The 25,821-nt window shown below is 53.4% G+C and overlaps 5 protein-coding genes across 5 annotated transcripts; 2 read left to right on the top strand and 3 right to left on the bottom strand.

Moving 5' to 3' along the window:
* Positions 1-45: 45 nt before the first annotated feature.
* BO80DRAFT_425575 (nucleolar and coiled-body phosphoprotein 1 family protein) lies at positions 46-1,595 on the bottom strand. The gene is made up of 2 exons (XM_025719550.1): positions 1,454-1,595; positions 46-1,386 (listed from the first exon to the last, which is right to left on the bottom strand). Exons 1-2 carry the CDS (start codon positions 1,511-1,513, stop codon positions 280-282), a joined length of 1,167 nt encoding a protein of 388 aa, XP_025574732.1. The 5' UTR covers positions 1,514-1,595; the 3' UTR covers positions 46-279.
* Positions 1,596-4,578: 2,983 nt separating this feature from the next.
* On the top strand, positions 4,579-9,844 carry BO80DRAFT_408009 (GTP-Rho binding exocyst subunit SEC3). Its single transcript, XM_025717828.1, has 4 exons — positions 4,579-5,049; positions 5,125-7,409; positions 7,474-8,591; positions 8,647-9,844. Exons 1-4 carry the CDS (start codon positions 4,851-4,853, stop codon positions 9,563-9,565), a joined length of 4,521 nt encoding a protein of 1,506 aa, XP_025574731.1. The 5' UTR covers positions 4,579-4,850; the 3' UTR covers positions 9,566-9,844.
* Positions 9,845-11,513: 1,669 nt separating this feature from the next.
* Positions 11,514-18,246, top strand: BO80DRAFT_96988 (guanine nucleotide exchange factor DCK1). The gene has a single exon (XM_025724972.1). The coding sequence runs from the start codon at positions 11,770-11,772 to the stop codon at positions 18,127-18,129; it is 6,360 nt and encodes a 2,119-aa protein (XP_025574730.1). The 5' UTR covers positions 11,514-11,769; the 3' UTR covers positions 18,130-18,246.
* Positions 18,247-18,512: 266 nt separating this feature from the next.
* On the bottom strand, positions 18,513-20,529 carry BO80DRAFT_455645 (40S ribosomal eS8 domain-containing protein; the record flags this gene model as incomplete). The annotated part of the gene is made up of 5 exons (XM_025722122.1): positions 18,513-18,937; positions 18,992-19,583; positions 19,689-19,692; positions 19,867-20,391; positions 20,456-20,529. 5 exons carry the CDS (start codon positions 20,527-20,529, stop codon positions 18,513-18,515), a joined length of 1,620 nt encoding a protein of 539 aa, XP_025574729.1.
* Positions 20,530-21,124: 595 nt separating this feature from the next.
* BO80DRAFT_425569 (DUF2470 domain-containing protein) lies at positions 21,125-22,017 on the bottom strand. Its single transcript, XM_025719549.1, has one exon. The coding sequence runs from the start codon at positions 21,877-21,879 to the stop codon at positions 21,217-21,219; it is 663 nt and encodes a 220-aa protein (XP_025574728.1). The 5' UTR covers positions 21,880-22,017; the 3' UTR covers positions 21,125-21,216.
* Positions 22,018-25,821: the final 3,804 nt, after the last annotated feature.

Raw genomic sequence — 25,821 nt, 5'->3', positions numbered from 1 at the left:
AAGAATCTAGGTAGGTAGTAGATACAACCGAAAGGAACAAAGATGAAAAAAAAAAAAAAAAAAAAAAGCAGAGGAAATAATCCGACCGGGCTCCATTAGCGCCTTGCTGATGTAGAAAATAATTCAGGGACCCATCTAGGATTTGACATATAGATCTATGGATGGAATCATAAGTGAGAAGAACTTTTGTTTACCATGCCTGAGTATATGGTATCGTGGGTATGCGTGATGTTGCCCTTGTGGTTTGATTGAATCTGGGCGGGGTGGGAGAAGCTGCATCTAGTCGTCAAACTTGAAGGACTTGCCGCCGGAGATGTCGATCGGTCCGCCCCGGTAAGAGCCACGCTTCTTCTTGTTCTTCTCCTTAGTGAAGCCCTTGCCGCGGGTGACCGACAGGTCCTTCCAGGCGTTTTCGGCGTAGGCGTAGGGGACGTATTCGTTCGATGGGTGGTCGTGGGGGAGTTCACTCAGCACGGCCAGGGGAGTGGGACGAGCGCCGACGTGCTTCTTCTTGGGATAACCGTTGCCGGGAGCAGGGCTGGCGCTGCTAGAGTAGGACTCCTGGACAGCCTTGGAGCCAGAGTCGGAGTTGTTGACGGTTCCGCTGCTGTCCGAGTTCTGGGGGGAGCCTTCAGAGTCGTCCGAAGGGGAGTCGCTGGAGCTAGAGTCGGACGGGGTCTTGGTGGCGGTCTTCGCAGCCTTCTTGTCATCTTCGTCGTCAGAGGAGTCGGAATCGGAGTCAGACTCAGAGTCAGAGTCGGAGGATTCCGAAGAGGAGCTGGACTCGTCACTGGAAGATTCCGATTCAGACTCGGAAGACTCAGACTCAGAGGAAGATTCAGAGGAAGAACCAGAGTCGGAGGAAGACTCTTCCTTGTCGGAAGTGACCTTGGTCTTCTTCGACTTCGGAGCCTCATCGGCCGAGGATTCGGAATCAGATTCGGAGGAGCTGGACTCGGCCTTGCGCTTGGTGCCCTGAGGCTTGGCAGCAGCAGGGGTCTCCTTTTCATCGTCCGAGTCGCTGTCGGAATCCGACGAAGAAGAAGCCGAAGAGGAAGAGGAGCTCTTGGCCTGCTTCTTGGGAGCCTCGTTCATCTCAACATCGGAGTCGCTAGATTCATCGGAGCTGCTGTCACTGCTCTCGCTCTCACTCTCGCTGCTCGAAGAGCCAGAGTCTTCCGAGGAGCTGGAACTGGAGGACTTCTCAGAGGACTTGGACTCGCTCTCCCAGGTCTGGAAAAGTTCGAGCAAAGACGGCACATTCTTCGCATCGGAACCGATCGATTTGCTATCCAGCTCTTTGATCAAAGCGTCATTCGTCTTGGACAATCCGGAGTCTTTCAGGAAGGCAGAAATCGCGGCGACAAGTTGAGCGGGAGGAGCAGCCTAAGTATTGAAGGTTTTTGTTAGATGCAATTCCGCATAGTAAACAAGCACGACTGGTTTGCCTTACAGTCTTCTTGCCCTTGGACACCTTAGCAGGCTTCGCCTGCTTTCCTTTTTGACCGGCCATGGTGGTTGTCTGCTACACAGAGGCTCTGAACCGTGTGATTGATCGTGCGCACTTGTGCGGAGGTTTTCAAGGTTCCCTTAATCGGCGATGCAGAAAAAAAGAGAAAAAGAAAAAGGGACAAGAAACAGAGAAGGCGGTCAGCAATTTCGTGATCGGTGATTGCTGGGCTGACTTTTCGTGGTGGGGCTCACGTGAAGTATATTGTCCCATGGGAAGCTGGTCACGTGCCAGGCACTAGGAATATCCCTCACACCTCAACGGTAGTTATCTGGATCCACTTGTCTAGGAAAGGGCCGTATTGCATTAAAATACCATCCCGTCACTGATATCTGGGAGGCCCTGGTGAGTGCTACGATGATACCAGAGCCTGGAATGTCAGACCAGGTGGATCTCCCGATGCAAGCTTGTTTAGGCCAACAGGCCATGCAGGAAGAACTATTCTGGTACGCCAGACGAGGAACAATTACTAGTAGTAGAAGCCGGACACTATCCGACTCTTCATTGGTAGTGAATTCTAATAAGTGTATTGAGAAATAGTGCTGTAGTCCCGGAGAGCGGTATCCATGGAGTCCAGGCCTGCCCGAAGCTCATTGGCTGATGAGCCATCTATGTGCGGAGAGCACCTAGGGCATGATACAACTAGGACTGCATGCGCTTCACCGAAGCACATAGATACAAAGAACCTGGTGACAGGCATTGATGACTAGGCTCAACAGGTAAATCTGGGACAGGAAATTGATTCGCGCGCCTAGGGAAGAACATCCTTACGAACGTTAAGAAATAGGCTGGCGACGTAAAGAGAATACTTGCGGCGGCGCCCGCAGAGTATGTGGTGAATCTCGTCCAAGAAAGCATCTGCTACCTCTGCAACGTACCGTTTCCTCTGGTACCTAAATTATCAGCCTGCCCACTTTATCACATTCTTTGTTTCAGGAGTCAATCTGCCCCATGTATTACGTACCTTCCAAGCGAATCCCGATAAGGTAAGTCAAGGGTATCGGTGAAACCACTGCAGACTAATAACAGTGTATAGACATGCCTTAAATAAGGCAGCTACGAACTGTGGTGTGGCACTGGCACTTTCTACATCAGGCAGGGCCACAATACCACAGTACCGTTAAGACACGGTCAGACTTGGGTATTCCAACTGAGCAGAGACATGGCTATCTCCAGAAGCTGTATGCATAAGTCAAGTACGCTTCAGGCTTGCCCGCCATCAAGGTCTGGAATTGGGGTTGGGTATATCCCGTACTACATGGACATATGATTTGCTGAGTTTGGGAAAATCCCGCTAAATCATTGGTTGTTGACAATAGCTCTTCGTAGATCTAACACTCAGTCCGGAAGGCGCATCCCAGGTATCAGTGCATTTATCAGTCTTCAAAAGTCCACAGTTCCTGTTGCGAATTGCTTCACATCAATCCTTCTGTTGGGTACCACCGACATCAGTGCTGTCGCCTCTTCGCCATCCCAATATATATAGTATACCTACAAGCCACATCCAGTCAGCCCTTGGCTACCGTCTTCACGTCTGCGATCATCTTCCTCTACGGCGCTGCTGTCTTATCGTGCCTGCTTACAACGGGTCGACTTACCTACTCATTCGCCCGAGCCCATGGCCTTCCCTTCTCTCTATTTTGGACCAGGATCATCAACGAAATGCCATTGACTGCCACCTTGGTGCTGCGGGTCTTATCGCCCTGTACGGCCTAATATACATTGCATCAACGACGGCATTCAACAATCTCATATCAATGGCCATCATCATCCTCAACGCATGCTATATGATTCCTCAGGGCATTGTGTTAGTTCGTGGCCGCGACTTGATTCTTCGGCAAAGGCCCTTCGCAATGGGGTGGTGGATGGGAGCAATCTGCAACACGATGTCTGTCCTCTGGGTCATAGTTGTTCTGGTGTTATCTTGCTTCCCTCTCCGTAAAAAGGTCACGCCTCAGAGTATGAATTATCTTTGTGTCGTCATCTCAGGGTTTACTGTTTTGATTGCCCTTCTGTGGTGGGGAAGGAAGAGGAAGAGGTTCACCGGTGAGGTATGTCTCTGGCGCTCTCTCTGTCTTGGGAGGAGGGCCAACTTAACTAACGGACATTCTTGACGGTCGAGCACAGGTCATTGCGCTCAATCCTGTCAACCCACATGGCGATGGTCAAACGGGTAGTTAGCCAGTCCGGGGGTTGGCAGGCTGCCGGATTATGTAGGGTTGGTCGGAATATTGCTTGGGCGGGATTTGTTTTCAGTACGAAGTCGAGTGAATCAAGTGTATACCAAACCGTGGCCACTTCCGCGCTATGCTATGAAGAGCGAAACCAACCCAGGAGATTCAATGTGGCAGACCTAAACCCGTGACCTCCCTTTCGAGAATATGGTTGAGAAACCAAGCCTCGAGCCACCAAGCCAGGGCGAGGTATCATTCGGAGAATATCCAAGCTGTGGCCGGCTGTCTGATGGGTTAAGTCGCAGTGCAGGGGCTTGGTGGCTGTCCAGTTACACATGAGCTCGCCAAGATCTAGTTGTTACACAGTATAAGTGGTGAGCTACAGAATACGAGAAACCATAACCCTGGTTTGGAAGGGATGAAGGCACTTTACATATGGGGTGGGGTTTAGTACCGGTGGAGAGGTACAGCTCCTGTCTAGGTACGTCTGAGCCTCCAAATGGTCGAGACCAAAGCGAAGGGCGACTTGAATAAACCTTGACTCCTGTCATGTTGGCTGAAACCGCAGTGGATTCTCATGCATGACCGTTATGCACAGGTGACATTATGTCAAATCTTATGTAATTGTGCGAACCTGGGGCTGATGCCTGAGGACCGACTGGTTGTTATGATATGGACTTGGGTGAATGGGCCCAAGAGTCCGGCCCTGCAAGCCAGTGTAATTCCAGGATCATGTGCCTTTCAGTTCCCCGCCGGTCTTTCATCTCTCTTGGTGCCTGGAGTGTTAGTGCCAACTGAATCTCCTGCCTCCTTCTTACTGGGCAACACTTTGCTACTCCTCCGAGACTAGCTCCCGTATCCGCTGCCGCCCATGCTCTGTAGTGGCTAAAGAATGACCTAATCCAACTCTTTGGCTCCTCCACCACCACCACCTGCCCTTGGTTTTGAATCTCGGTTCTGTGCCAGATCGTTTATGGCGTCGCCGTCTCTCGAAGTCCTTGTCCTTTAGTCCTGGTCCTTTCCGTTTGGAGCCCACCCATTGACAGACCGTCCGTTCTCACCCACGGCGCGCGCCCCGTGTGATCCCTGCCAGCCTTCCCGACCATGTCCACTGGGTCTCCGACACTTCCTGCGTGATCCAGGTTTCCGGAGACTGATTAGCAACCATGAGTAGTCGTGATCGCATGCGGGGCCCTCCGGCCGGTGAGGTGCCGCCCCAAAGAGATCCCCGTCGAGCTGGTGATAGTCGCAATGGCGGTATCACCGGACCGGGGGATGGCTCCATGTCGAGGGCCGAGAAATTCGAGGATGAGAAGCGGCGGATAATGCATAGCTGCTTCGGCAAGAAAGATAGCGATGGCTCTCGTACGTGAATTGCCCCCTCCCCTGGCGCTATCTGTAGAGGGTTCTGTTAACCGTTGGTGCCCCTCCCGGTTCTAGTGGTCGAGTCCTACATAACACATGTCCGCATTATGGAAGATGCGGCCTATCCGTCCACCCCCGCTCCACCCAATTCGCCGCCGGAGAACAAGAAACCTCGAGTCATTATTGTCGCGGTCAGACGGTCCGGCAGAGTGCGCATGCACAAGGCGCGAGAAAACAACGATGGCTCGTTCTCCATTGGCAAGACCTGGATGTTGGATGACCTCTCCTCGATTCAGTCGTATAACGCCTTGATACCGTCCTCGCCGCTGGAACAACAGTACAAGCAGTGGGCTGGCAACGTTGGATTCTTGGTCACCGTGGGAAAGCCTTACTACTGGCATGCACGGACCTCCAAAGAGAAGGAGTTTTTCATAGGCAGCCTGGTGAAGATCTACAGAAAATACACTGGCGGCAAGGTACCGACCCTGATCGGCTTCGACGAGCGTGAGCGTCAGCTACTTGCTGGTGCAACGGCCACAGGACCGCCAGCTCCGAAAGCGCCTCCTCCAGGACCCCCACGCCCCGAAGTGACTCTGCCTCCCCCGCGTCCCCCCTCTTCTCAAGGCAGTCGACCTCAGTCGCCATATTCTAGCCGTGCACCCAGCCGCGATGGGCCCAGGCGACCACCTCCGGAGGAACACATTCTGCGAGCTCAAAGAAGTCGCGATCAATTGGGAAGACCGTCGACTGGCCAGTCCGGTAAAAGTGGTACTCCACCCTTCACCCCTCCTCAACACCCGCCACCATTACCACCCGACCAGCGTGAGCAACCGCCTCCTCGTGCAGCCGAACGCCTTGCCACGGAGAACAGAGTTCCCAAGGTGCCCATAATCTCTCAACCGGAACCGAGGAACAGGGATTTTCCCTCCAGCTTGCAAGCCGCGTCGGCTCCCGGTCAACGGGAAAGACCCAATGGCAGCGTTGAGGAGGTCAACTCAGGTAGTAATCTTCCCGACTCCCGACCGTCCTCCTCGCGCGACGCGCGGGCAGGCAACGAGCCCAGACCTACGCTTCGCACCCATGATCTCCATACAAGCCGCAGTAAGGATGGTCTTCGACCTACTACGCCTGGGTCGGTTTCTGGAGAAAATCTCACCTTCATGCACAGCCCAGCAAGCAGCGTGGGTCCGAGATCGCCTCTGAGAGAAACAGTCGAAAAGCCATTAGCTACGCCGACACGGGTAGAGCCACAGGAGCTTGAAGCTCCGAGCAGCTCCATTAGTACCCCCGCCGTTGAGGTGCCAGCAGCACTTACCCCAGGCTCCTCAGGGAATAACAAGGCACCACCAATCGTCAAGCCTGTTGAGACACCAGCGCCTGCAGCCCCAGCATTGCCAGCTTCGACAAAGATCGCAGAGCCCGTTGAACCACTCGCAGAGACTGCAGCACCATCATCACCCCCTAGCGCTCCGGAAGCCGCTGAGCCTGCTGAAGAGGAACCTGATGCCCATCGTCCAGGACTCGGGCCTATGATCAAGAAGAAACAGAGTAAGGATGTTGCAGGTGCATTCCGCAAAGCTGCTACTGCCTATGGAGCCTTCAAGCCGAGGCCGGGAGGTGCTGGTGAGAGACTCCTGGCAGCTGCTAAAAAGCAGAAGGCTGCCGCAGATGAACCAGACGGAATCACCAGCGTGGTCCCCGCGCCATCTTTGCTTCGGACGAACAGTGAAAATACAGTGACCTCCCCTGAAACGCCGGACACAGAGACGCCTCCAATCCTAACGTCGTCCCCTGTGAAGGAAGTGCAGCCACAGGAGGTGCAACTGCCATCACAGCCGCCAGCACAACCGCCAGTGCCTCCGCCTTCTGCTCCTCCAGTAATCGAACCGCCCACCGTTGAAGTAACCCAGGCTGCTCCTGTTGAATCTATTATCAGCTCGACCGAGACATCCGCAGAGCCAAGGGATACGTCCAGGGCTTCTGTGAAGGTTGATGCAGAAAGGTCACGATCCGTGTCGCCTTCCCCTCATGATCGTCGCCGCCGACGTCATGAGGACAACACGATCAAATACTGCCAAACGCTTGGGATTAATCCCACCATTCTCGAAGGACGCGGCATCGACTTTGATGATATACTGACTGACCTTGGCTGGAACGGGCGGCTCGGTGATGAAAAGAAGATTGAAGACCTCGAGGCGGATATTCGTCGAGAGATCGGGCGAGTGGAGGCTACCAGCTGGCTTGGTAACCTTGAACAACAGGAGGGCAAGATTGACCAACTTGCAAAACTCATTGATAGGACGGTCGAAGAGTGTGAAGAGCTGGATAATCTTCTCACTTTGTACTCTCACGAGCTCAACGTAAGTTGCCAATTCTTTTCTGGGCTCTACCCCACATCTCAGCAAGATGCTAACTGCGATATAGACCCTTCACGATGATGTTGCATACATAGAAACACAGTCTCAGGGTCTCCAGGTGCAGACCGCCAACCAGAAACTGCTTCAGAATGAGCTTCAAAACCTACTCAAGACTCTTTCGATCTCTTCGAACGATCTACGGGCATTGAAGGAATCATCACTGAGCAACCCTGATGGATTGCGAGACACGGAGATCGCCTTGTCAACCTTATACAAGGCAATGTTGATGATTGATTCTGACATATGGCACAACAAGAGGCGTCTTGCTGACGCGGCCGGAGACCACGGTAGCCTGGGCGTGTATGCCGACACAGAGATTGGACAAATGCGTGCCATTAAAGAAAAGAAAGAGGAATATCGCACACATGGTCGTGTATTCTTACAACGGCTCAAACAATTCATGGCAATTGCCTACAAGGTGGCAGAACAAAAGAGGATCGATGCGGCAGCCAGTGGCCAGAAGGATCCTCTAAAGCTCGACAGCGAGGCCCGAGGCTACTGCCGCCGCGAACTGTGGCAGTATCATGCAGTGATGCTCTTTGCACGCGAAGTCAGCTCTGGAGAGTGGCACGCGCTCATCAACCTCTACGAGCAACAGGCTAAACACCCATACCAAAATGATTTCCGGGACAACAACCTGGCGTGGAGGAAGGCAGCGAGGAAGCCCAGTGGAGAGGAGCAGGAACTTCTCTTTACGCATCAGGAGAAGGAGAAGGAATCCGAAGGCATTACGATGGCGGCGCGCAAGCTCACCGTGAGAAGAGGCAAGACCATTCGAGCCGCGGCAGGCCTTAAGCTTCCCTCCGGAGACAAGCAGCACGGCAAACTTGAGCCGTGCGAAGCATTTGCCGGTACGCTTCATGAGACTCTCAACATGATCTCCGAAGAGCAGAATTTCATCGTCCATTTCTTCCATCTCAATTCGCTTTCTACTCTCGACTTCCCCGATCTTGTCATGTCAGGCGCGCCCGACGAGCGCAGGATCCCCAATTTCGGGTCTAAGCAGCTGCATGATCCTGACCGAGCTATGGCCAAGAAGGTCGAACAGATTCTGGACGAACTCTTCGCGTTCTGGCCGACGGATATGCAAAACCTTGTGGACTGGGCCATCAGGGCCGACCCACTGTAAGTTGGAGACTATTGGTACTTGTTTTGAGATTGTAGGCTGACCTTTTTACAGACAAGGAATTGGAATCTTGCTGGCCATCGAGAAGGCGATTTCCGAATACGATGATACCAACCAAGACTTTATCATCCACTCGCTTCAGAAGCTACACTCCCGGTTGCTCGGCCTCTTTAACCGATTTGTAGATGAACAGATCCGCGGCATCGAGGAGACCAAGGTCAAGGTGAACAAGCGTAAGGGAGTGATCTCCTTCATCCGCGTGTTCCCGCACTTTGCTACCGCCGTGGAGAACATGCTGTCGCAAGAATTCTACGACATCCGGGTGAATGTCAACGACGCCTACGATCGCATCAACCGCGCCATGTGGGAGTCACTCAAATTCATCGCCAAGGAGGCCCCAGGCCAACCCACGGGCGCGGCTGCGACTTCGGGCGACCCAGAAGACAAGGAAATTCTCAACTACCACATCCTTCTGATTGAGAACATGAACCACTACATCGAGGAGGTCGATGTTCGGGGTCTTCCCGTCCTGGAACGGTGGCGCGATCGGGCGCACCAAGACATGGACGAGCATCTGACGTTATACCTTGACTCCGTCATCCACCGACCATTAGGCAAGTTGCTCGAGTTTGTAGAGTCGGTGGAGAATCTGTTGAAGACGACCATCAATCCTGCAGACATTGCCAGCCGGCCTAGCCACTCACGGTCGGTTGCGAAGAAGGTGCTGGCTACGTATGACGCCAAAGAAATCCGGCGCGGAATCGAAATGCTGAAAAAGCGGGTCGAGAAACACTTTGGTGACGCGGACGATCCCGGCCTCAGTCGAAGCTTGGTGCTGAAGGTGCTCCGGGCGTGCGAGGGTCGGTATGGGGAAGCGTATGACCGGACTCGACGCGTTGTTGATGCGGTGTATGAAGGCCAGCTGGAGCTGGAGTGGCGCAAGGAGGACGCTATTGCCATGTTCCAGAGATGAAAGGCGGTGTCTCGTTCGGTTTCAACTCGGAACTGGGGTCTCCTGAAGGGGTTGCCCATGCATAAATACCTGTCAATTGCACCTTGCTGGATGGTGAGGGAGGGACAATTGTTCGCATTGCGCATCATAGAACCGGCGCATGGGTTGGATCTTGGCATTTCCCTGTATTCCTTTTTCTTCTTGCGTTCTGTCTAAGTATTTATACCTGTTGATGTATCTGTAGCTCGTGGTCAATGGGGGAAGGAAGGGGAGGAAGCGGTAATGGGAACATGATTGCTGAGGTAGCACTACATCTTTCCCGGTGGGACAGAGTAACCACGTTGAAACGGACGACGCGTAGGAAATTGGCCCAGTGCGGGTGCATTGGCATGTGGATTGAGATGAACTGGTGAAATCCCTTCAGCTCCCAGTTCGTATCAATGGGAGTTGGGGGGGGGTAAGTCAACCCGAGGCCAGCAGCGACGAACGATGAAGGAAGGATCCTGGAAGGGCGATCTTGACCCGAGGCGGACAGAGAATCGGCCCCAAAAAAAGAAAAGTGAGGGCCAGCTGCTGGGCGGCCAATTTAGCGGCCCAGGCGGGCGGACCAGTCAGCATCTCCAACTGTTTTAGTTTTGGCCCTGGATTCAGGGGCCACGCCGGGTCTGTGCTGGCCAATTTTAAACATGTCAGCCTGCCTAAGGCCCTTAGTACTCTAACTACGCACCTACTAGTCAGGAAATAATGGCGGAGCGTTATAGCCATTGGTGAAGAACCTCGGGTGGTCCGCTTCCTAGCTGGACAATGTCCTCGAGACGGGAGTCGCGCGAGATGAGATGCATTGCTTTGTCTCGGCCGTCCAGAATCCAGAATACGGAACCGCGACGGAGGACGGTGGGTTTTCCCCTGCTTTTTACGCCCGCCGGCCGTTTGTTGGACGAGGTTCGTTCCTGGGCAAAAAAAAAGAAAACAAACCGAGTAAACGTGCTGGTGAAACCTGGATACACGCTGCATCCTCCCCACTGAGTGCATCGATCGGTCCAGCTGGACCCATGGATGGGCTGGCATAGTGTGCCAGATCGGAGACCACCACCATGGAAAGCAAAAGGAGGTCCGGAGTACTGCAGCCGGGCATCTTCGAATACCAAGCTCAAATCGAAGAGTCCGAAGAAATGTCGCCAGGCGGACGAGCAGACATTACGAGGCCAATTTAGCGATCAATTAAAGTTAATCAACCAGGTCCGGACTCGCTAGTCGAGGTCCCGCGAGTCTAGCCTCAGGCTGCGTGTGTTCTCGGGCCTCAGGCTCCTCTCCGCCTCCCGCCGGGATTCCTCCCTCCCTCCCACTCATTCATTCCCATCCCAGCCCAGCCAGCATCATCGGCCCTGCGATCATCATTCCTCCTTCTCCTCCTTCCTTCTCTTCTGCGGGACTTGCACTCCTCCACCTGTTCAATTCCATCACCCCCCTCCCCCTCCTTCTCCCTCCTCCTTCCTTTCCTCCTTCATCTATCTATTCATCTATCCATACTTCCATACTTCCTCTAGCTCTGGGTAAGCTCCTCCCCTCCCTTCCCCCCCCCCTTCGTTTCATCTGTGTGCCTTCTCCACAGTTCCTGCCAAGTGAACAACTCCCTCGGCTCCACTCCCATTCCACTGCTAGGGGGCACCGACGAAATTGTCGAAGGAGAACAGAAGCTTGGAGAATCAATTAGTGGTGCTCTTCGCGTCACGGTCATTGTGGTTACGATTACTAGCACCATCATCAAACATTGCTGTCACTAATTGCGGCGATTTCCGGCCACTGAAACCCTTTGCGACGCCCGGCCCTGGATGGATTTCATCCGCCGCTTATCATGATCCTCTGGCCTTGACACGCAGCCCAAGCACGCCTACGTTTCGCTTATGAGGATACCTCTCACTAACCGCACATTCGTGATGGCCATATAGTGACTCCGCCGTACCCCTTACCCCGACCGAAACCCAAGACACCAATTCCGCAAGGCATCGCCCGTTTCGCGCTCCGCATCTCGGAACCCGCCTATCTTTCTCCCTTTCCTCTCTTAGGACACCTGCATGTAGCGCCCCGGCCGATCGATCAGCAGAGAATTCCTTGACCCCTCCCCTCTTCAACCCCGCTTCGCCGGTTTTCCTTCATTTCGATTACGCCCATTGTGACGAGCACCGCGGCGGGGTGTGCTGTCGCGTGCCGCCTCGATCGCAGATATGCCCTGGCGGCCTCTGCCTCGAATCGCTTTCGCTGTCGCCATCTATCCTTTCCAACCCACCACCCCGGCCGATCTGCCTCTGGAGCTTGGCGATGAGCTATATATAATTGAGCAAGGGGGCGCCAATGGAGAGTGGTACCGCGGCTATCTCGTCGCTCCGCCGTCCTTACTGGCGGGCTTGACGAGCACCAAGGGCCAGACCCTCGAAGCAAGAGTCTTTTCCGGTATCTTTCCCCGGAATTGCGTCGAGATCCGTGAAGTGCTGGGCGATGGCGAAAAGACGATCACCAATGGCGACCGATCGAGTATGGCTCTGTTGGCCGGCGCAGAGGGAGAGATGCGCAACAGCGTGGCCTCCTTCCAGGATGATGAAAACGCATTTGGGGAAGTATCCAACGTTGTCATCGCGAAGAAAGGAAAGCCGTCTCAAATCTTCATCCAAAAGCTGGATGAGGACGGTCGTGGAAGCCCGGCCAGCCCACGCACTCCGCGGCGGGATCTCCTCCGGACAAATTCTATGGTGCTCGCCCCCATGAACGTGGCTCCTCGAGACCCCGATGCTCCCAAACCAGCCGCCCCTGTGCCAATGCTCAAAATTGGCGACGAGACACCCACCTCGCTCTCCGAACCTCTTGTCGACGAAATCGCATCATGTCTACGCGAATGGCATTCGACCAACTTACACCAGCTGTTGCTCTCCCGCCAGTATGTCACGGTGGAGGAAATGTCGAAGATCGTCCAGGAACTTGACTTTGCAAGGCGACAACTCTTGTACAATGTTCTGACCGCACAGGAGAAGGAGTCGCTGCGGCAAGAGGTGGTGTGGAAACTCGTTCGCGGGAATAAAGCGCTTGGTGGGGAGATCATTGTGAGAGATCCTCAGCAAAGGGGTCGTCTGCTCACTGGGGATGATTCCGCTGTAGAATTGACAAGGCTACAGTCCGAGATGGGCATGCTTGACAGTAGCCCCACGCAGCAGTCAGATGTGGCTGCACTCCATCATCTGCTGCTCGAAGTCAATGCCGTCTCTGGGCATGCGCCCGGGCCAGTAACACTGGCGGCTTACCTGTGCTCTCAGTCGGAAACGGGGGCACTCGTACCCCTGTCGGAGACGTACGTCTTGGACATTCCTTCGCCGGAAAAGTTTGCGAGTATGGGGCAGAGCGCCAGGTTGAAAACGCTGTTCACCGACCTGAGCAGCACGGATATCGGCGACAGCTCTACCAACGGACCAAAGCTATATTTGATCGTTGCGGTTCGTGCACCAGAAACTGCGTCAGTAACCAACGCCGCAGCCCAGCCAAGGTCGTCCATCTCGCGAGACAGTTCCTCCGGTAGCAAGCAGGCAACCGGGGTCAATCAGTCGGTCAAAGGAAGCCTCAGGACTCGCCGGAGCATGATGTGGACGTCGAAGCCGCGCGGGATCCAAAGTCCTGAGCAGGCCAAGGAGACCAGTAAAAACCCTCCTCAGTCGTCCGGAAGTAGTACAAGCACCATCACCAAGGAACGGTCTGGCAGCCAATCAACCAAAGACACTACGCAGATCCGGACAGTGGGAGTCGGCTTTCTCGAAGTCTCCCAGATCCTCCGTCAGGAGAAGGACGCGGAGCAAGTGATCAATATCTGGTCTCCGTCCGAGGAAAGCGAGGATAAAGAGGGGCGTGATGACGGGTTCGATGGAGTGGTTCGCACTCTGCTCCCGAGCCCTACTGGGAAGTACGTGCGGTCTCAACGAGCTGCCCGGCTTCATTTCCACCTCTATCCGCATGTGGACCCGGACGCAGATTCTCTAGTCCGGAGAAACCCCACGACCCTGCATAATGTCATTCAGACGAGGAGAATCGGCTTCTCTCAGGCCCCGACCAAACCCAGGTCGGATATCTACGTGACCATCTCCCACGCTACTTTCCCTCCTGAAGCGCTTCTTTCACATCCTCACTCGGGTCAAGTTCCGGTCCCAGCGCACACCGGCCTCCGCAATCTGCAATTGACTCTTGAAGTTCGCACATCTTCCGGGACGCGCGTCGAACGGTGCGTCATCCCCTCGTCCAATCATGCGGCACAAACCGCATGGCGAACCACAATTGCCGACAGGGGGGCCCCTTGGAACCAAACTATTCGCCTTAACATCCCCACGGACCAAATCCCGACGTCACACCTGATCATGAGTATCGCGGATGCTCCCGAGTTTCCCTTTGCGCTTGCCTGGATGCCACTCTGGGACAACCAGGCCTTCATGCGAGACGGGCCCCATTCTCTCCTGTTGCACGCGTACGACAAATGTACGTCAAACATTGAGAATGGCAAGGGGGCTTATCTGTCTCTGCCATGGAGCTCGCTGGGTAAGAATGAGTCGGCAAAAGACGAGGCAATCACCGGTCCCTTGGCTACTCTACGACTGGACACACATTTGTGCAGCACGGAATATTCTCAGGACCAAGTCATACTCAGTCTGCTGAACTGGAGGGATAGACCTGTGAATGAAGTCTTAGATACTCTCAAGCGGGTTCTGTTTGTGCCGGAAATCGAGATTGTCAAGCAGCTCAGCAGCGTCTTGGACTCGCTGTTTGGGATCCTGGTGGAGAATGCAGGCAACGAGGAGTACGAGGATCTGATCTTCAACAACCTGGTGACGGTTCTTGGTATTGTTCACGACCGGCGGTTCAACTTGGGTCCACTGGTTGATCACTATGCCGACAATCAGTTCAACTTTCCCTTTGCTACTCCATGTCTCGTTAGAAGCTATCTACGTCTCCTTCCGTCCAGCTCCGATGCACAACAGTCCCGCAATCTCCGTGCGACGTTCAAGGTAGGACGACATGTCCTCAAGTTCATCATCAACGCCCGACAGCAGCAGAAGGCGAAAGAGGAGGGTATCGGCATTACCCGGGTTCAATCGACATTCAACCGGGATCTGCACACCATCTTCAAGTCGCTCGAGGCTCTGATGAAGAACCCCTCCCCTGCGATGGTGGGAAGCAAGACGCTTGTTGTCCAGCATTTCCACACCTGGCTGCCCGAGCTGTCCAAAGTACTCAGTCGCGATGAGGTGATCATGATCGCTCTTAGCTTCATCGACTCGTGCAAGGACGTCACGGGCATGCTGATACTCTATAAGCTGGTCCTCATCCAGCATTACACTCGCCTGGAGATTTTCAGCTCCGGCTCGGAGCGAAAGAGTCTGATATCCAGCTGTATCAGCTGGCTGGCACCCTACTGGGGTGCGACAGGCGCCGTGTCCGATCTCTATCGTGACCAAGTTCGGCTGTGCTGTGCGATCGTGGCGGAGCTGTTGAAGCAGCCAGACCCATATCTGTATGAGTTTGTGCCGAAAATCGTGTCGTCATACTACTCTATCATCCCCGACGGGGTTGAAGAGACGAGCTACCTCTCTCTGCTCTTCAGCAAATCATTCCCCTTTCAGGTGAAGACCTCCAAGTACTCGCAACGGTTCGATGAAGCGCTAGTCGAGCTGTCCGCAATTCTGGCTGGCGCGGCGACGATACCCAATCCCAAGCGCCCTCGGCTGAAGGGCTTGGAGCTGTCCAGTTTCCTGTCGCAGGCGTTTGAAGTGCATACGTCGATCCTCAACTGCGAAGCATATCCCGAAAGCTGGCTGAGTGTCCATGTCTACAACCACCGAGCGACTGTCAAGAGTCTGGAGTACCTGGCTACCATCTTGACCAACAAATTCCTCCCGTCCCCGGAGGAAGCGGAATCGTTCGACACGCGACTCTGGGAGACTTTCTTCATGACGTTGCTCAAAGTGGTCTCGAGTGACGCGCTCGCTCTGGAGACCTACCCGGAGCAGAAGCGCCGCGCCATCTGGAAGATCGCGGGCGATGTTCGGGAACAGGGCGCGGACCTACTCCACTCCAGCTGGGAATCAATCGGCTGGGAGACTACTGATGAGGAGCGGGAACACTACGGGCTCAGCAAACTTGGCGGCTATCAGGTGCAGTATGTTCCTGGCTTGGTGGCACCCATCATCGAACTTTGCCTCAGTGTTCATGAAGGGTTGCGGCATGTGGCCGTCGATATCTTACGAACGATGATTCTGAGCGAATGGGGGTTGAACCAGGATCTGTCCATCATCGAGACGGAGGTTATTTCCAGTTTGGATAATCTCTTCAAGAGGAAGAACATGAGCGAGAGTGTCGTCCAGAAGCTCTTTATTGGAGAATTGTCGGAGCACTTCGAAGGCTACGCAGAGTTTGATGAAGACCTATCCAATGCGGTCAAGGCCTTGATCGCGACGGTGGATGAGCTGCTCGACCTGTTTGTAGCCTCTCAGGGCGGCTCGATGGCTGAAAGCCTGCATACCCTTCGACTGATGAAATACATGAAAGACATGGGTCGCGAAGATATCTTCATCCGCTATGTCCACGAGCTGGCCCAGGTGCAAGCTGCAGCAGGTAATTTCACCGAAGCCGGAATGGCTCTCCAATTCCATGCCGATCTATACGATTGGGATGCGCAGCGGACCTTGCCCGAGCTACTCAACCCTGCTTTCCCTGAGCAGACGTCTTTCGAGAGGAAGGAGTCCTTGTATTTTGCGGTCATTCAGTACTTCGAGGATGCCAAAGCTTGGGCTCATGCCCTGTTGTGCTACAAGGAACTCGCGCAGCAGTATGAGGACACCGTGGTTGATTTCGCCAAGCTTTCGAGGGCGCATGGCTCCATGGCCAAGATCTACGACATCATTGCAAAGGAAGATAAACAGTTCCCGCGGTATTTCCGCGTGCTCTATAAAGGACTCGGCTTTCCCACCACTCTCCGCGATAAGGAATTCATCATCGAGTGTGCGGCAACCGAACGGATGGCCACTTTCATTGATCGCATGCAGAGAGAGCATCCAGCTGCGCAGGTCGTGTCTTCGGGCGAGATTCAAGATTATGAGGGACAATTTTTGCACATCAATCCTGTCAGCGTCCATCGTGACGTGGACCATCCGGTTTACCAGCGGTCCAAGATCCCGCAGTCCGTTAGAGACCATCTCTTGGTCTCGGAGCCCTGCCACTTCAGCTCCACCCTGCGCAGACATGTTCGTGACGCTGATGTCAAGGCGCAATGGGTGGAGAAGACGGTCTACACCACGGCGGAGCCTTTCCCGAACATCCTCCGCCGAAGCGAAGTGGTTGAGGTCAAGGAAGTCGCACTGTCGCCTTTGCAAACGGCGCTCGAACGGACGTGGCGCAAGACGCAGGAACTGTCAATGTTGCAACGTCGGGCCGCTTCTGGTGAGGACATGAGCTTGAACAATTTGACCGAGGCCTTGGAACAGTTGCTCGAGCTCAACGCCGCGACTCCCAACTGTGTCGCGGCCTACCGCCAGTTCCTGTCGGATGTGCCTGAAGAGGACGAGGGTGGCTTAGTGACGCCGAAGCCGGCGGATCCGTTAAAGAACGCGCTGGCGGTGGCTCTCATCGACCATGCCTTGGCCATCAAGCAGGCGCTGGCCATGTACCACCGCCCGGCCCATCAAGCTACGCAAGCTGAGCTGATGCGTCGTTTCGAGGAGGCCTTTGGGCCGGAAATTTCCTCTCTCCGTCCGGCGGAACTAGAGACGCCGCAATGGCCCCGGCGTACCACCCCGAAGTCCCTGGAAGAGCGCCAGAAGCAGCCGGCTTCGCGGGCCCTCAGTCCTGAGCAGGAACTGATTCGCTCGTCGCGAAAGAACCACAGCCGCAAACACTCGGCCAAGCAGTCTGTCAGCCACCGCATCAGCGTCATGAACCCTTTCAAACGCACCAACCACGTGGCGAGCAATTCGGTAGCTACGGTACAGGAGGCCCCGAAGGGGTCGGCCGATAGCAAGGTCAATGGCACCACCACGGAGGAGCATGTTAACGGGGAGGCGGCGGACCAGGATGACGCCGCCACCATTCACAGTCGGACGACCACTCGGTCGCGGGATACGCATCACCGGCGTCGCAGCCGACTCGGGGATGTGCTGCACAAGCACGCCTCATCGTTGTCGATCAGTCCCAGCGCGACTGAGGAAAGCCAAAGCCAGAAGAAGCAACGGACCAGAAGTGCTTCTCGCGACACGGCGGCCAAGTCCCACGAGAGCATGAGTCGCACGACCTCCCACACCAATGGGACATCTACGGACGACCGGCCGTCGGTGACGAGTCCCAAGGGAGGGTGGTCGACGATCCCTTCGATCAGCGACTATCCACGGCCGGTGACGCGGAGCAGTATGACGTCGATCCGCAGCCCTGAAATCACGAGTCCGGTCAGCCATACCCCTGGGCGGCGGGACTCGGTCTTGAAGCGGTTCAGTCTGCTCAAGGGCGTCAGTCGGAAGGGCAGCCGTCTGGATTTCCGGACGGGGACGCCCGTGCACGAGGAATAAACCCTCGACCTTCTTTTCTCTTCTTGAAATGTCTGGACATTCATTTTTATTGCATTATATTGATCAGCGGGCATGTCTTGCATTGCAGCGTTGCTTTCCGGCCGGTTGCACAGTCCTTGAATTCTCTTCTCTGATACACTACATTTTAAATCTTTCTTTCGACATATCCAGGCATGATATCCCTTTTAGTGAGATACCTCTTACCTTCTCTCTTTTGGACTTTCGTTTGTTTGGCCTACTGTACACTACGATTCGTGGGATGCATGAGATGCATGGAGTGGACTGTACAGTATAGAGCAATCCGGATCTTGGTGTTGCAATCTGGGAAAACGTAGAAGTATATACTTGAAGTGAACCATCTTCCTCTCACATGCCCCATACACTTAATCAATCTTCTCAACCGGTAGATCCAACTCGACCAACCACGGGGCATTAATGGCATGATACTGCACGGTCACGACACTGGCATTGACAAACAGCGTCTCCGCCCCCGGCCTTAACGGATTGCTTCCCTCGGCACTCACATCCACGCGGGCACATCGCTCCTCCAACATCTCCTCCTTATCACACTGAATCATGGACTCATTCCCCGAACTCCACTCCTTCCGCACCGCCCCATACCCCTCATGAATATGTCCAAACACATGCAACCGGGGCCTCGCCCGCTTCACCGCACGAAACAAATGCTCACATCCCACACTCATATGTCCCGGCACCACCTGATCCAGAATCCCATACGGCGGACCATGCGTGATCATAATATCTACCCCAGGATAATCCGGTACGGGATGAAGTGGCCCCCCATCTCCTCCCCTATCCTCTTCCTCTCCCTGATTCCTAGTAGACCTCGACCCCGACACACCAACCGGATACCCCTCCCCCTCCCCCGCAACAACCGGATTAAACCGATCCACCCCCCTCTCATACGCAAACGCCCACTGACAAAACTCCGGCGTATACGGACTCGCATACACCGAAAACACCCTCCCATCGCCCAACCGAAACCGATACATCCCTTCCTCGAGATACCTGATCCCTTTCTCCCGTGCCTCGCTCCCCGTATACAACTCCCTAATCTCATCCAGATTCTCTAATCGTCCTGCTTCCGCTTTTCCCGCAGACACGTTCTCGGATCCGGAGGTAGCAGAGGGGGCCGTGTGATCGGTGCGGTATTTGTGGCGGTAGTGGCCGAGGTGCGTGTAGTAGGGTTCGTCGAGCGTGATGTCGTGGTTTCCGGGGATGATTAGCTTTAGGGGGGCTGGGTGGGAGAGGATGGTTTGGAGGATGGTCTGGTGTTCGTGCTTGTAGCCCACTTTGGTGAGGTCGCCGGCGTGGATTAGGATGTCGGATGGGGGGAGGGGGTGGCGGTAGGCGTTGGAGGTGGTGAGGGGGGGGTGAGGGGGGAGGGTGTGTGTGTCGCTGAGGAGGAGGAGGGTTGTTTTCATTTTGGTTTGCTGCTTTGGTGGTGGTGGTGTGGTGGTGGTGGGATGGGATGGGATGGGATGGGGAGGGTTGTTGATGGGGTTGGGGATATGAGGGGTATGGGGATGAAACTAAACTATACTAGTCGGTTTCGTCATCGAATAGTCACGAGTCACGATATCAACTTAGTTGTATCAAGTACACATAACTACAATACGAACATATGATTCATCCATCAATTCAGAGCTACCAGTAATGTGGAAATGCTAACTCCGGTCCATCCCACCCTTTTACAACGTAACAGCCACCCTTTACTTGCGGATAGCACGCTGGTAGAAAGCAAGCTCCTCACCCTCCAGGATGTATCCGTCCACGCGGCCGCTCTGGCCGGGGCGGGACGACACAACGGCGTACAGACGACCCGACTCGAACTGTCTCTCGACAGCGGACTCGACCTTGCCGTGGTCGGCGAAGCGAGCAGCCTGCTTCTTCACCACGCTGTTGGACTTCTTCTCCTCGGTGGTCTCGGTCTTCTGCTGGCGTCTGCGGCCGATGGGCTGACCGTAGTGGGCCTCGTACCATTGACGGAAAGGAGCGGCATCGATCTGGACGACGGCGGACTTGGTCAGGGTGTTGGTACGGACCAGCTCGTTGTTGGAAGGGTGGTAGGCGACAACGATGACACGGGTCTTGCGGGAGACACCCTCAGAACCCCACGAGAAGTTACCGGAGTCGAGACGGAGGGCACGGAACTTCTGGTTACCACCACGGGTGCGGACCAGGTGGATTCTCTTGGCACCGATACGGGTGTTGGAGGGCTGGCGACCCTTCTCGAAGGCCCTGTTGGTGGTCGTTGGGTCAGTCGCGGCGTCCTTCAGAACCCTTGCTAGGAACTCATGCATACCTCTTCTTGCGGTAGGTGGCCCTCTTCGCGCCGGTAGCCGAGCGCTTGTGACGAGAGTCGCGTGAGATACCCATGTTTGCTGTTCGAGGGGACTGTCAATGAAGATTAGCGGGTGTTCGGGATGCAGTAGACTGCTGTCGATGATATGATCTTTCTCCAGGGTCTCCTTCGATTCGTCGGCGGTCGGTTGGTTCGTGCGATTGTCGGGCGTTGTGGCGATGTTGATGCTGGAATTGTGCGAAACTTATGTGGACGAGAAAGCGAAAAATTTTTTCTTTCCTTGTCAATCGTCGTCGCCGCTATTCCCTGCACCAAACACTGCTCTGCTCTGCTGTTCTTCTTCTTCTTGTCCTCGTCCTCGCTCCCAACTTCGCTCTCCAATCGACTTCCAGACCGAAATTGCACGCGCACACCGACCGTCGACGACGCAGAAACTGAAGAGGATCGATATCACGACGGGTGGGATGCAGCAGACTCACCTCTAATCCTGCAGCCCTTCACCAGGAACGCAGCGGGCAAGGGTCGTTGGGTGGTCGAAGGAGTTGAGTGCTTGTCGTCGGCTTCCGTTGAATTTCGCACTGTGGCTCGCTTGTGGAAGTTGCCCTACTACCCTAGGCCGCGACGGGTTTAGTGCGGTCCCGTGATTTGCTGACTCAGCCGCTAGTCGAACCCGATAAGCCGATACGCATTTTGCATCGCCGTTAATTGTTCGATGGTCCAAACGCGGTGGAGTGATACATTCTGATTAGTTATCAAATCTTCTACTTCCGATGCTCCCTCTTCGCCCGCTCCTCCTTCACCATCCGATCAAACCGCACCCACACCGTAAACCCTTCAATCAGATTGTTCAATACCCACGCGCACCACACCCACGACAACGCCGGCACGCCATGCCGTTTCAGCCGCTTGACCGTCAACAGACTCGCCTCCACCATGTGCGATCCCGCCAGCGTGGTGATCACAAACGGCTGCGTGTTGTAGAATAATTCCGCCAGCGCAGGCACACTACTCAACCCAACCGTCTCGTAGAACAGCGACCCGGGCAGGAAATTACTGCGCCGGCAAAACGAAACCAGCCCCGCCAAACACACGGTGAAAACCAAGAGCTCCTTGCCCTCCGGACGACGGTACTCCTTGATCGTAATATCCGACCGGCCCAGCCGCTCCAGACACTCCTTGTGCATGGCCACCAGGCGCGTTCGCGACTCGGAGAAGCTCTCCATTGGCGGGTCGATGGGCACCGTGTAACGGGTGCCATTGGCGCTGATGAGAAGATCGGACAGGCTGATCTCTTCGAGTCGGGCGGATTTGGCTTCGCGAGCGGAGACGTGGCAGTAGACTTGGAGGTAGGATGCCAGGGAGTCTTGGTGGTTGGCGTTCATGTGCGTGATGGTGAAGGTGAGGTTGGAGCGGTCTTGCGCCATGGTGGTTATTCCTCTGGAGTCAGGTCTTTTGGAATTGGATAGTTCTGTGTAGGTAGCGGTACAGAGGGAATTGGAATTGGAATTGGAATGGATTGGTATCTTCGGGGTACCGCGGGGGGTCGCAGCAAACATTGGGTTCCGGACGGACTCCTTTTCAGTCCCGCCAAGAATAGCCTCGGGATCTTCACGTTGCGATGGGCTCACCTTGCTCCCGAGGAACTTGACGGCATGGAATGGGCTCTGAGTATTGAAGGCAGCACATGTGAATGTGATTATAGTTTTTTGCTTCCCTAATACTATCGTACTGCACTGTTCGCCTTCATCGGATCTTGATCCTGTGAATGGTCCAACTATATATACTGGATCTTCTTCATCTGCTCACAAACCAACATCGGACATTACAACCTGGCAACTGGTCCTTCCCACTCAGAGGTCTTATGCCTTGCTCAACGATGGTATCTGCAACTCGCTGCATAGTTATACCGCAAAAAACAGGCTTTCCATAGCTAATGGCCTCTTATGATCAAGAAGGCGTCCCGTACGGTCTGTGCGTGTTTTACTCACGCTGATTATGGTGCGATTGCTTTTGGTTTGAGAGGGGTACACCAGCATTCGACATTTATCATCTCTCAGGATAGAGATGAGATATACCTGTGGTAGACGCTTATGGCCATCTTGGAACATGATGGGCGCGATCACGACATATGACAGTAGAGCAAATTTCTTGGACGAGAAGTCCATCGTATGGTGCACAACATCGGTTGATATGGCCGCTGCTTTGCACGATGCTCGCTCGAATCGATAATAAGATCTATCACGCAGAACTGACCAACAAGGAGCGTATTGATGTGGGATTGGATTTCTACAGATTATACTGAGTCCCTATTTGTTTACACTATGCTGATACTGCAACATGGAACCTACAGCACCACTGCCGCACTGTTCATCTTTTGACACGCCCTCATCTGAGCCTTTGGAACAGTGGGCAGTCGGATGGTTGATACGAGGTGGCCAAATATGTACTGTGAGTATCTGCGATTGTATTTTCAACGACCAAATAATAATATCATCCTGGGGGTGCCTTCCAATTTTCAATATAGCGTCATCATATGGCAAGATGATGGCTTCAAGAAGCTAGGAAGGATCAAGAAACTAATGCAGGCTTACCCCGACGTGCTTCTGGCCTCTAGGACGCGTTCCAGCCCATATCTATATCCTTTCCTGATCGCCAATCGTCATCCGAATGCCACGAAACTTTATCCCCTTCTGGGGAATGCTCAAATACTTGGACTGGCGAACGAATACAGCCCAGGTGGAGCTACATAAAAGTCTCCCTACAATCCACTAAATACTAGAGATAAGCACTTACTATACTGCATACCTGCTAGTATACCTCGCTCTGGTTCGACTATCACCCCCGCAGCACTCGTGCTTGAGCTTCAGGGAATGTATAAGGCATATATCGTGGGAAGCTAACCTCTACTGAGTGATTCGTGCTGGCTTTATGACTAAGGAGACCTCGAGCTGCCAATTGATTGCGCAATGTCCTTTGCATATAGGCTAGACTAGAGTGTCGAATCATTTGGACGGGGGGTCTGAACACAATGAATTCTAAGTTGAGTAAGTCAAGATGATGGTTGGGTAATACAGAGTCAAGCCATACGAAGTCCCAACCTGTATCCTTGTCAATGGCTAGCTGGAGAGCAGCCCAACAAATCAGGAAGCCTTAACCCATATGCAATATACGAAGTCGGAACAACCAGGTTACTTTTGAATTGTCCTGCCTGTATATACGCAAAGGTGCCGATTGTGCTTCTGTATTATAGAATCGCAGATTGGAAAAAAAGAGATGGGCAGCTAAGTTAGAAAAAGTCCACACAATCCACAGCAGCCATTTTTTTCGGTTCGCTTGAAGTGATGGCTCGGATGGTATTTCTATTCAAGGATCATCTTAGAACATGATAAAGGAGATGGCGGTGTCGTTAACCAGTTTATCAAATGGCCCGTATCTCTCGAGACGAACAGGGCCTAGACGCAGCGAGCATTCCGTCTCACCCAGGCGCTCCCAGTGACAGATGGTTTTGAGAGCATTTCTCACTATAAAGTTCCCATGTTCTCATACAGTCTTCGTGGAATGGGTGTGTTGATGCCTAGCCAAAGAAAACTACACATGCAGTACGAGACGAATCCCACCTCCCAAGAAACACAGAATATTCTGTGTCCCATGATGAACCAGCACTAAAAACCAAGCTCATCTATATCAAAGCTAAATGGCCGAGTCTTCACCCGGACAGAGAAGACCAACGCGTTAGTACCAGGATGCTATTTCACCTGATGGTCCTTAAGAAGGCTTCTTCAATGTTGACAGGGCTCCGGCTAGTCGTGCACTGGTGTCTGGGGAACGCCCACGTTCTGTCGTCAATCCTTAGGTGGGTCGCTGGGATCCTAGGTGACAATGATTAGGAACACAACATCCACGTCCGCGTGTGCTGGGAGACCTTGGACCTAGTAAAGACCTTTGAGAACATGAAAGAAGCCCATGCAATGGCGCATGGTTTTAGGAATGCTAAGAAAGCCAAGATTGCATATAGTAGCAATGACTTTTTTACATTTTGCCTTTATTAATATATCGATAACTTGATATAATACACGCATACTAGTTATATCTGACTGTCCATTACTCTAATAATATCTGGTAGACTTACTATCCTAGGTTTAGCGCGATGAACTCCAAAAAATTACAGTTATTCCTTTAGTTAATACTGGAGATACCAGATCTAGACTACTTTACCGTATTATAGTTTTTTTTTATATAAGAATATGAAGGTGGAGTCTTTCTGGTAGTTACCCTAACATCAATTGAAGAAGTCCGTATCGTAAATTATTGTAGGAAAAGTCCCCTCCAGCCTGACCCACGAGCATTGCCATCAGCAATAAGATCGGCGTACAGGGCAGGTTTAATGAGCTCGTGAGGTATGCTGTGGGGGAGGGCAAGACATAATATTCACTAACTGTAGTCATCTGTCCTAGTGCTCAATACTCGAAAAGACCAACTACTTCTCTCTTTAAGACTTGGAGCGGGGTACAATTGCCGTGGGAGAGTTGAGGGTCCCTAGCTTGACAAATATATGATCTCCAAAGCGTTGGAGTGAGGGTCTAGATAGCTTTCAGCATGTGATCGATGTAAGCTATAAGGATGTATATGACCAATATTTTGCACAAGCCAAACTACTGGAATACCTATCAGACATGAATCTATCTACCGTTTGATGATGATTAATGTTCCCTGTGCTAGGAAGAACCAAACACTACAGCCTATGTGAAAATCACTTATTTCGGTAGCCCTGTAGGCTATAGATCTAGTAGTACGCACTCATCGAAACACTTCGCACTCCAGCAGTCGTAACGACTCTGTCTATCTGCATTCTTGCTCACTTCTTCCCTCAATGAAAAGTACTGATGATGTCTGTATGTATCCCTTTCAGCGTCTGAAAACCCAGTATGTTCGCTTTGATGGGCATATATCTTACTATGTGGTATAGCTATAGAGTGAGGATTGCCATCCAATGAATACATACGATGCCTAGTTTCAATATGGATCTATTGTGGCTTCTAGCAGATGCGGTCTCCTTCGTATGTATAGTGGCCAAATGAACCAGTCAAACAGCACAAACAACTCCCAAAATAGAATAGTTACCCGGTTGGGCAAGTTTGACGGATGGTGGTGGGGTGGGGCTGGTCTGGACTGCGTCGTCATCTTGTTTCGTTGAATCTCTGGCTGGCGGGTTTTATGGCACAGATTATTGGGGTGATGTTGAGGGTTTGAGGGGCAAGGGAATTGCATGATGTACTATGTAGGAAGTTATGATGAAATGAGATACTACATAGTGTGGATGCTCTAGTTTAGATGGAGAGAGAAATACTCTCCGCGATATATTGCCA

The sequence above is a fragment of the Aspergillus ibericus genome (genome assembly GCF_003184845.1).
Source record: "Aspergillus ibericus CBS 121593 unplaced genomic scaffold BO80scaffold_22, whole genome shotgun sequence".
Lineage (NCBI taxonomy): Eukaryota > Fungi > Ascomycota > Eurotiomycetes > Eurotiales > Aspergillaceae > Aspergillus > Aspergillus ibericus.
This window is presented reverse-complemented; position numbering and strand designations above follow the sequence as displayed.

Coding starts and splice junctions, on each gene's coding strand:
- BO80DRAFT_425575 (XM_025719550.1), bottom strand. CDS start 1,513: ATGGCCGGTCAAAAAGGAAAGCAGGCGAAGCCTGCTAAGGTGTCCAAG. Junction 1,387..1,453: donor TGTCCAAGGGCAAGAAGACT/GTAAGGCAAACC, acceptor TTCAATACTTAG/GCTGCTCCTCCCGCTCAACT.
- BO80DRAFT_408009 (XM_025717828.1), top strand. CDS start 4,851: ATGAGTAGTCGTGATCGCATGCGGGGCCCTCCGGCCGGTGAGGTGCCG. Junction 5,050..5,124: donor GAAAGATAGCGATGGCTCTC/GTACGTGAATTG, acceptor TCCCGGTTCTAG/TGGTCGAGTCCTACATAACA. Junction 8,592..8,646: donor GCCATCAGGGCCGACCCACT/GTAAGTTGGAGA, acceptor ACCTTTTTACAG/ACAAGGAATTGGAATCTTGC.
- BO80DRAFT_96988 (XM_025724972.1), top strand. CDS start 11,770: ATGCCCTGGCGGCCTCTGCCTCGAATCGCTTTCGCTGTCGCCATCTAT.
- BO80DRAFT_425569 (XM_025719549.1), bottom strand. CDS start 21,879: ATGGCGCAAGACCGCTCCAACCTCACCTTCACCATCACGCACATGAAC.